We start from the raw sequence: 10,726 nt of genomic DNA on the forward strand, positions 1-10,726 counted from the left end.
CTGTGCTCCAGTAAATGCTTTTCTGAGTTGTCTCTCTCTGCCCGTAAGACTGGCATCCTGGCTCTGAGCTGAGGAGGTGGAGAGCCCACACGTACTGCTGGGCCTGATAGCTTTCTCAATTCCCCAGCGGAGGTGTTATCTCCTCCCGGCACAACCACTTCCTTTTCTGAGAAATGAGCACATCTGTCAGGCTTAGCTTCTGAGAACTAATGGTGAGGGAGGAGGCGGGGGAGGAGAAGCTAGCAGCTGACGGGCAGAGTTGGAAAACGATTAACTTGAAGTTTGCTGTGAGGATGTCTCCAAATATTCCCTAAAGCCCAAATGGCTTGAGTCGTGTTCCCCCCTCCCCCCGCCGCATGACACCAACTTCAGCCAGTTAACGCGGAGGTCACCCTGCTTTACTAAGTGCTTTCATCTCCTGATCTTACCACCACTGCCTTGGGGGGTTGGAGTAGGAGAAACTGAGACTCCAAAGTGGAGAGGCTTGCTTTGGTGCCCACAGCTGGGCTAGATGGACTGGCGCTGCCCTAGCATAGTGTGGTCACCCATCTCTGCCTCTGCCCTAACTGGGCTGCCTCTCTAAATTCCCACATCCAAATCCACCTCCACCCCTGGTGGAGGAGAGAGGGCTGTGTTCCTTTCACATGGCTGAGGCCAACAGCTCCCCACCCCCCCGGGAAAGCCAAGGGAAGTGGATTCCAACCACAAACCTCACTTCTTCCGAGTCTCCGCCTGCACCTCCCTGCCAAGAGAGTGATAAGGCCTCTCCACTTGCCCCATCCCCACTTCCTGCCATCTCCCAGGGATCTCCTAACAAGGCCTCATTTATCTCTTTGGCAGGCATATATCAGCCTCTCCCTCAGGGAAACTGAGGCTAGCAACAGAAAGTGACTCTGCAAGTGACTCATGGCCTGCTCGTGGGCCATGACAAGGCCAAGGCAAGGTACAGAGCTGATGTACAGCGCTGGCACTTTCCCCGGGCTGCAAGGAGCCCCTTCCTCTTCTCCACCTACCTCTTTCCCAAAATAACCAAGCAGGAAGGAAGTGGTGGGCCTGGGCCATCCAGAGTCACCCTAGAGGAAGGAAGGGCCCGTCTGGCACAAGCACTTGTTCCCCCCACTGAAGCAGGACGGAAGGGTTTCACTTTCCCTCCTGGTCTTCGTCACATCCTTTTCCTGTGGCACCCAGTTCCTCTCAGCTGGCTGGGGGCCAGAGCTCATTCATTCAGCTAGTGGCCTCGGGCAACCTTCCCCCTCCTAGAGGAACTCAGGCTATAGCCCTGGCCCGGAATATGGGGTTTGCTGCTACATATACTGGACCTTGCAGCTGACTTCCCTACATACCCTCTTTGAGCAGGTCTCTTGGTATCTCTGAGCCTCAGTTTTTACCCGGATGTAGGCCGGGGTCCTCCAGTATGAGAAGTGAATGCACCTGGCCCACTATGGGGCCTTGAAAATTATCATCGTTTTGAAAGTGAACACAGTCCCTTTTTGGAGGTTGGAAGCAGACACTGGAGCCAGACTGCCGGTGCAGGCAACCCTGTCACTGTGTGACCTCAGGCAAGTCACAGATGATCTGAGGGCTGCAGGTCCATCAGCGGTATGATGGGTTAACAGCAGTACCCACTGCCCAGCAGTGCAAGACACTTCAATGAACTGATCTTCCGAAAGGGCTGAGAAGAAGAGTGCTTTCCGTGCAGGGTAAGTGCTCAGGAAGCATCTGCTGCCACTGCTACTGTGTAGGTTAGGTTCTCTGTGGGTAGGGACAGCAGGGACTGAGCTGGCAGGATCAGACATCAGAATGAGCAAGAGGTCAGAACTCAGACAAATCCCAGTCCTACCATTTCCTAGATAGAGGGTGGGTGAACTTGGAAGCGTTCATTTTCACATCTGTAGAGCAAGGACATTGATAAATGTTAGGGGGTTAAATGAAAATAGTCCTTCATTTAAATGTTCATCTAAAACAGATTCATTTAGGGGCACCTGGGTGGCTCAGTTGGTTGATCATCTGACTCTTGATTTCAGTTCAGGTCAGGATCTCAGGGTTGTGGATGGAGCTCCGCAGCCCAGCATCAGGCTCTGTGCTCAGCAGGGACTGAGCTTGAAATTTTCTCCCTCTGCACCGCCACTCCTCCCCCGCCCCACTCCCGCCCTATTTGTGTGAGCTAGCATGCTCTCTCAAATAAATCTTCCACAAAAAAAATTTAGGGGTGTCTGGGTGGCTCGGTTGGTTAAGCAACTGCCTTCGGTTCAGGTCATGATCCTGGAGTCCTGAGATCAAGTCCTACATTAGGCTCCCTGCTCTGCTTCTCCCTCTTCCCTTCACCCCACTCTGCTCTCTCTTCCTCTCTCTCTCTAGTAAATAAATAAAATATTTAAATAAATAAATTTTAAAAAATAAAATAGATTTAATTAGGGGGCACCTGGCTGGCTCAGTCAGTAGAGCATGCGACTCTTGATCTTGGGGTTGTGAGTTCAGGCCCCATGTTGGGCATAGAGCTTGCTTAAAAAAAATTACAGGGGCACCTGGCTGGCTCAGTAGGTGGAACGTGTGACTCCTGACTTCAAGGTTGTGAGTTCAAGTTCCATGTCGGGTATGAGATTACTTAAAAATAAAATCCTTTTTAAAAGTTATAAAATAGATTCATTAAGAATGGCATCTGCCATGCTCCAGGTACAGCATCAGGTTCTAGAGAAGAGGGCAAAACCAGACACAGTCATAGGACCAAAAAATGACTCAAATGAATGTGGTTATACATGGAATCAGGGAATATGGCCTAGTCAAGGTAAAGTGCTTTAGCTCAGTGCTCAACACAACTAAAGCATTCAAGTGTGTAATGAAGGTCAGTTGCCATAATAGCACTTGTTATTATATTATTATTATTTAGCAAGTGAGGATACTGGGCTGCTCAAGGTCACATTAGGAAGCTGCATGGAAACCGAGGTGAGAGAGAAGGGTGGGCGTCAGAGGACTGATCAGACTCAAGTAAGCACTGTGCTTCAGCCCCTGGCAGGTTGGGGGGCAGGGCCTGCCTTAGGGGAATTGTTGTGGCCTGCGTTCTTCAGTTGGCCTCTGGGCAGAGATCTAACTGTAGCCCGCCTGTGCCTCTCTGGACAGGCCTGGCTGCAGACATGGGTCAGACTTGGTCCCTGCCTACACTGAGCCCCCAGACCGAGGCGGGGAAACTGACACACCAATTGGTCTCAGTTCAGGGACACTCTGCCTCCCACTCTCACCTCAGGGCCTTTGCACTTGTTGCTACTGCGAAACGTGCTCTTTTTTACCCAAGATTTTTGATCCTCCCTTAGCCACTGCCACCTTGACTTTCAGCTCTCACTCCGCTCAAACTTCACTTCTCTGGGGAGACCTTTTCTGACCATTCCTCCCGTATCAGTCCGTCCCAGGTGTTCTCTGTCACCTCCCCATGACTTACAGTCTTCAAACCCCATCATCTCTGAAATTGTCTCCTTCCGTATTCTCTCTGCTTCCCACTAGGACAGTGTTTCTCAACCTGTTTTTCTTATCCCCAGCCCACCCCCAAGGCATCTTTTTCTACATTCTTGTCCTAATTGCCTTCCCATGACACTTGAATACCACAGCTGTACTCTGTACCTCTTTATGTGCTGTGGCCCCATGGAACACCGCAAACCACTGTAGTGTCCAGGAATTTTTTGCTTTGCCCCACTGGCAGAGATCGCCCTCCATGGAGAGCGTGCAGACTGGAGCGTAAGCTCTGAAAAAGTAGATCTTGTTCCTCTTGTTCACTGCTGTGTCTTCAGTGCTGGGCTCGGAGCAGGGTTTGCACTCCAGAAATATTTATGGTGTGAGTGAGAGTCCCAAACCCTGCAAACACAAAGGAGACACTCATTGTAGAGTCCCATAAGCTGAGGAGGGGTTGGTACCGAGGAAGATGATGTGGGGAGGGTGACCAGTTAGAGGACACACAGGGAGGGGTGAGCAACACTTTGGAGTATGTCATGTCGGTCCGTTCCATGTATCTGGCCAGCACTGTTTGTTGGAGGCAGGACATTGAGAGTGGTCCCACCCTAGGCTTTTCGTGGGGACCCTGGTTCTTGGCTCCCCACCCACCCCCTGCCTCTGAGGGGCCCTGATGTCAAGTCAGAAGGCGATTCTGAGTCTAAACTCAACCACAGTTGAGCTGTGTGAAACTATAGAATAGGCAGGTGGGTTGGCCTTAATAACTTGTGGGGTCTGCCTGACTGGGGGTCCATGATCCTGCCATGGAGGTCATTAGCCATTGTCCCCAGTGGCCCTGAAAACCCCTGCATGGATCATCCCATGTCAGCAGTCACAGCTTCAGGCCTAGGTCTCCTGAAAGCCTCTGTGACATCAGAGACTTTCTGCAACCCACCCTTAGGATCTCACCCCCCCTGCCCACCATGCCAGCTCTGGCTGAAACTAGTGGGAACCATTGAAGAGCTCTGGGCTTATCTCTGCTTTTCCAGAACTGGGCTGCCCTGTAATGCTGTTTATTTATCCGGGGCAACCGCCCACTGAGAAAATGGCTGTGTTTGTTTCCAAGTGTGTCGTGTGAACCTTGAGCTAAATATACCACACCACTGCCTCCCCAGCACCCGCCCCGGATATAGCACACCCCATTTTGCTCATGTTCTGTCTGCAAAAGTAGTCCCCAGAATCCACAGCCTCTGGAAACCGTACTCCCCTCTTCCCCAGGAGGAGGAGCTCCTGAAGAGATGAAGTTTGTCCTGGCCAGGAATGCGCGAGTCAGGGGCTGGGCAGGTCAGAGTCTTGTTCTCTATGACACTGAAATGAGAATGTTCCCTCCACCCTGGAATGACTGTTCCTGGACAGTGAGTGCTTTGTGCCCTTGCAGGGACAGGGCCTGTTTACTCCAACCCAGCCCCAGAGAGGAAAGTTTCCTGTGGCTGCCAGCCCTCTACTTTAGGAAAGTTCCCATCGAGGGAGCCAGGCCTCTCCCACTTTGGCTGCAACCCCAGTGTCCCTGGTTTCTTGTGAGACATTGGGCCCCTTGGGATAGCCAGGTCTTTCTGGCCTTGGTCTCACTTCTCCCATGCTCCCAATAGTCCAGGACTCGCCCCCCTGTGGATCCATCTTTCTTGTTACTCCATTTGGGCCTACTTTACTTAGGACCAGAAAAAATGGTAACTCTTAGAAGAATTTTCTTATGGTGTCCGCCAGCACCCAGGCTAGCCAGGATGAAGGGGGAAAGATAGGGAATCATATCCACACCCCTGCCCTTCTCTCCCTAGACCCAAGGCTCCCTCTGAGCCCCACCCCTCATCCCTCTTCCTAGAATCCATTTTATATTTTTTTAAGATTATTTTTATTTATTTGACAGAGACACAGCAAGAGAGGGAACATAACGCAGGGGCAGAGGGAGAGAGAGGGGGGAAGCAGGCTCCCCACTGAAAAGGGAGCCCGATGCGGGGCTCAATCCCAGGATCCTGGGATCATGACCTGAGCCAAAGGGAGACGCTTAACGACTGAGCCACCCAGGTGCCCCCCTAGAATCCATTTTAGCCCTCCTGACAGGACAGATCATCCCAGCCCCACCACATAGGGAAGTGTCCTTCTATAGCATACATCCTTTGGAACAGAGCAGCCCTGGGTTCTGATCCCAGCTCTGCTGCCTATTAGCTGGGGGACTGGTCTACCCTATCCAGTGTGACAGTGGGGCTCAAATCTACCTAGTGAAGGTAATGGGTAACTGCCTGGCACTTGACAGACTTGTAGTACCTTCACTCGACTCGTATGTTTGTTGAGCACCAGTATGTGCCAGACACTGTTCCAGGCACGGAGCATACAGAGACAAGACAGGATTTCTGCACTTGTCAAGCCACGCCCAATGCAGGAGACAAAACAAAAACAAAGTGTCGAATGTGGTTATAAAAAGTGCTGGGAAGAAAAATCAAGCAAGGTAGAGAGAGATGAGGATGGGTATCATTTTAGAAGAGGTGACCAAAGCAGGCCTCCCACAGAGATGACATTTGAGCAGATTCAGGAGTGAAATGGGGGAGAGTGAGTGAAGCAGGTGGTGATCTGGGGTCAGGTGCACCAGGGAGGGAGAACTGCGAGCTCCTGAGCAGATGTTTGAGAAAAAGCAAGGAGGCCAGTGATGAGTGTGCAGTGGGGAAGGAGGGAGCAGGTCCCTCTTGATCTCGCTGGCCATGGTCAGGAGTGGGGACTTTATTCAACATGTGATGGGAAGCCTGGGGAAGGCTGAGAGCGTGGGATGAGATGGGAAGGAGAGATGTGGTCGGAACGGAGGGGCTTTTTCTGCTGTTTGTTTCCACAATACCTGGTAAACATTATGGTAAGGGCTCTAGCTTACTGCTGCCTTCCTAATGGCTTAATAAATATTGAGGAGTGTTTGAGTCATCCTGGCCATTTAGTGCGCATGGCATTTTGCTAGGTACCAGGGATGTGAGCAGAAATGACAACGGCTTTCTAAGTGCAAGGCAAAGCTGTTGGAAGGACTTTAAGCCCAGGCGTGCCGTGGTCTGATCTATGGGTTTAAAAATCCTCCATGTGGAGTGTGAACTGAGTGGGTTAATAAGACCAAAAGCAGGGCCAGGCAGGTCTCACAGTGAGCAGACTGGCCTGGTGGAACTTGGAACCAACTAGAGATGGCAGGTGTTGTCTGAAGGAACAGCCACCCCTCAGCCAGTTGGGACCAAGTGGAAATGAGGACCCATGGGCTCTGTGTTCATTCATCTGTGATCCATTCACACTCTAGACACACACGCTCCCTAGGCCCAGGGGTTCCTGGTCTGTAAATGGGGAGAGACGGCCTGCACTGCAGCATTGTTGGGAGAACTAAAGGACAGATGGGGTGCAAAGCTTACCCTTTAAAGGGTGCTGCAGCCCTCCTCTCCCTGCCCCACAGGCTGGCTCCTCCCTAGGCTGTGTAATTTAAGCCACAGCCCCACCTTCCCCATATCATGTGCTTCACTCCTGACGTCCTCAGGGCTGAGGGCTGTTGCTCACCTCCTCCTGGGCCCCAAGTCACACCTTGGGGGGGGGGGGGCTTGGCCTCACAGACCCCATCCCATGCCAGTCCTGCATCAGAGTAGCTGTCCCTCTACTCTGCCCTCTCTGTGTACCCATCACCCGGCCCTCCATTCTCCAGGGGGAGAAGGAGCCATAGCCCAGTAGTGTCCAGAGCTGGCCTGCCCTTGAATCGCTGGGAATTTAGCCCTGTCCCCTCTCCCTCCCTGCCTCAGTCCCATCACGGGAAGGCTAAGGCCTAATTGTTCTACACTATGCACAGACTCAACTCCTGGCTTCCAGACCACACACAGGTCAGCTCTCACTAACCTAACGTCCTGTGGCTTCCCTGCCCCAGCCTCTTTCCCACTGCAGGTTCTCCAGTAGCACTTTTTAGCCTGCTCACCTTGGACAAAACCCTTCCCAGCTTTGCACCGTTACCTCAGCAATAATGCTCGTTACCTCAGCAATAATGCTCGTTGACCGTCCCCAGCGGGGTGGCAGGAACGAGGGCGGCCTTGAACCCTTTATCTGGCCCAGAGTGGGCATAGATGGCTTTAGTTTTTCAGATCACCGCTGCAGGGACACTTGGGTGGCTCTGTTGGTTAAGTCTCTGCCTTCAACTCAGGTCATGATCCCAGGGTCCTGGGTCCCTGCTGGGCAGAGAAGCCTGCTTCTCCCTTTCCCACTCCCCCTTCTTGTGTTCCTCTCTCAGTCTCTCTCTCTCTCTCTCAAATAAATAAAATCAATCTTTTTTTTTTTTTTTTAACTTTTATTAACATAAAATGTATTATTTGGGGGCGCCTGGGTGGCTCAGTGGGTTAAGGCCTCTGCTTTCGGCTCGGGTCATGATTCCAGTGGGATCAAGCAGTGGGCTCTACTCAACGGGGAGCCTGCTTCTTCCTCTCTCTCTGCCTGCTTCTCTGCCTACTTGTGATCTCTGTCTGTCAAATAAATAAATAAATAAAAACCTTTTTTTTAAAAAGTGTATTATTTGACACACGGGTATAGGTCTGTGAATCACCTAAAATCAGTCTTTAAATAAATAAATAAATAAATCTTCAAATGACCATTGCATGCAGGTGGCCGGGCCCCTTCTCCCACCCACCCACATTACTGACAGAGGACTCAGACAGCACCCTCCTTTCTCTTCTCTCCACTGCAGGACACTTTCGTGGAACTCTACGGGAACAATGCAGCAGCCGAGAGCCGGAAGGGCCAGGAGCGCTTCAACCGCTGGTTCCTGACAGGCATGACTGTGGCTGGCGTGGTTCTGCTGGGCTCACTCTTCAGTCGGAAATGACCAGACACTGACCACCCACTTACCCTCCCACCCTTGTCCTACCCCCACCACATCCCTTTGTCCAGCCACCATTGCCACCAGGAGAACCACTACATGCCATCTATGGCCACATACCCATAGCAGGGTTGGGCCTAGACCTGGTCCCCTGCAGTTAGTTTTCTAGAATCTACCATGCTTCTGTGAAAGCTGCCTTCCCTACACGTCAGTTCTCCTGGCCTCAGAACCCACAAGGTTTCCCCAAAATCTGCCCCATGGAAGCTGGCAGGAGTGGGGGTGTTTGTAGCTAGGAGCTGGAGGGCCCTGCCTGATTGGTGGAAGCCCCCGACCCCTTTGCCTCCCCAAGAATGCTTTCCTGCCAGGGAGCTGGTGAGTTTTCTGACCTTTTTCGCCAGAAGGAGAGACTAGATTGCCTTCGTTTTGATGTTTATGGCCTCAGAATTGATCATTCCCTTCCCCTCCCAGGACCTAGGAACCCCTCCCTTCCATCCCCACTTTCCCAGGAGCCACTTAGGGGCCACTTCTGACTAATTAGGGATTCAAGCTGCTTGGAATAAAGAAATAAGGACCAGGACCCCCTTCCCACCTCTGGCCTGGCCAGAGTCCCTGACCCCAACCCCCATGTCCTCCAGAAGCCTCTGGCTAGAGGCCAGCCCCACCCGGAAAGGAGGAGGCTGTAGCTGCAGGAAGCGCCCCATGCCAAAGCTGGGGTGGCCCTTGCAGTTTAGCACCACCCCAGTTCCTTTCCCTTTCCCCTCCCTTGGCTCCCATGACCATGACTGAGGGACCAACTGGGCCCAAGGCAGGTGCCCCAGAGCTGTTGATGGCCTCAGCTGCCTCACTTCCTGCAAGAAGATCAGCCTGTGGCATCTTTGCCTTGGGCTGCCGCCCATGGAGTCTAGGGATTTGGGGGGCCTTGGCCCAGAGGTGAAGGGGAGCTACAGGGAGCAGCTGCGGAAGCCCTAGAGTCTTCCCTACCTCAGGCAGGAAGGGCAGGAGGGAGACCCTGATGCACAGGATGAAGGTGAGGGTGGCAGGAGGGGCCAGTCTTACCTGGCCGGATGTGTGCTCCACCCCCACTCAGCCTGGGCCGCAGGGCTGCCAAGGTCGGAGTGGCCTGGCCCAGTGTCCTTCAGGCCTCCCTCTCCTCTACTCCACCCATGGCCGCCTGTCTCATCCCTGGGGGTCCCGGCCTACCCCTGGCCATCCCGGGCTCTCTGCTGTACATATTCGAGACTAGTTTTTATTCCTTGTGAAGATGATATACTATTTTTGTTAAGCGTGTCTGTATTTATGTGTGAGGAGCTGCTGGCTTGCTGTGCGTGTGCACGTGGAGAGCTGGTGCCCGGAGACTGAACGGCCTGATGCTCCCTCCCCTGCCCTGGTCTGGGGAAGCCAGCTGGGGGTCCTGGCTCCTGAGGGGCACCTGTCCCCCCCCCCCCAGCCCCCACCCCACACTTGTTCCAGCTCTTTGAAATAGTCTGTGTGAAGGTGAAAGTGCAGTTCGGTAATAAACTGTGTTGACTCAGTGAGCAAAGGGCCTGGGCTCTTGTGTGCCCGGGGCTGGGGAAGGAGGGAGGGGCTGTGCGGCTGGCAGCACGTTCTGCGGGGGAGCTGGGCACCACAGCTGGCTCTGCTGCTGTCAGGAGAGGCCTTGGACAAGTCCCTTCTTCAGTTTGGGCCTGAAGTTCTCCACCTGCTCAATGATGGGGTTTTTTTTGAGCACCTGCTGTGTGCTGAGCACTGGGGCACGTGTGAACAGGATGGACACAGTCCCTGCCCTCAGGAACTGACATTCTGGGGGAACAGCCACTCGGCAAGTGTTTACTGAGCCCTGCTCTGCCCAGGCACACTCCTAGGGACTGGTGATCTTGCAGTGAACAAAGCTCTTCCTTTATGGAACTTCCATTCTTGGGGAGACACACAAATATAAGGATGGGTCTAGCCGTTCAAGGGCAAAGGTGGAAGCCAGGTGACCATGAGAAAAGAATGGCAAGACTGATGAAGGACCTAGTGGGAAAGAGGTAGGAAGGAGTCAGACTTGAGGTAACATTTTTTTTTTTAAAGATGTATTTATGGGGGTACCTGGGTGGCTCAGCCATTAAGCAACTACCTTCAGCACAGATCATGATCTCAGGGTCCTAGGATCGAGCCCTGCATTGGGCTCCCTGCTCAGCAGGAGAGTCTGCTTCTCTCCTTCCTTCTGCCCCTTATCCCCACTCACGCTCTTTTTGTCTCTCTCACTCACTCTCTCAAATAAATAAAAATCTTAAAAATTTTTTTTTAAAGATTTTATTTATTTGACAGAGAGAGATCACAAGTAGGCAGAGAAGCAGGCAGAGGGGAAGGGACGCAGGCCCCCTGCTGAGCAGAGAGTCCAATGCGGGACTCCATCCCAGAACCCTGAGATCATGACCTGAGCCGAAGGCAGTGGCT

General features: G+C 52.8%; 1 protein-coding gene across 6 annotated transcripts in view; it reads left to right on the plus strand.

The window, feature by feature from the left end:
* BCL2L1 (BCL2 like 1) overlaps positions 1-9,819 on the plus strand; it is a 50,344-nt gene extending 40,525 nt beyond the window's left edge. For all 6 annotated transcript variants that reach the window (XM_059133619.1, XM_059133622.1, XM_059133618.1 and 3 more), the window contains exon 3: positions 8,156-9,819. In XM_059133619.1, coding sequence (XP_058989602.1) covers positions 8,156-8,293 — 138 coding nt within the window. In that variant the 3' untranslated portion in view covers positions 8,294-9,819. The remainder of the gene's footprint in view (positions 1-8,155) is intronic.
* The last annotated feature ends 907 nt before the right edge of the window (positions 9,820-10,726 follow it).

Source organism: Mustela lutreola, chromosome 9 (assembly GCF_030435805.1).
Source record: "Mustela lutreola isolate mMusLut2 chromosome 9, mMusLut2.pri, whole genome shotgun sequence".
In the NCBI taxonomy this organism is placed as follows: domain Eukaryota; kingdom Metazoa; phylum Chordata; class Mammalia; order Carnivora; family Mustelidae; genus Mustela; species Mustela lutreola.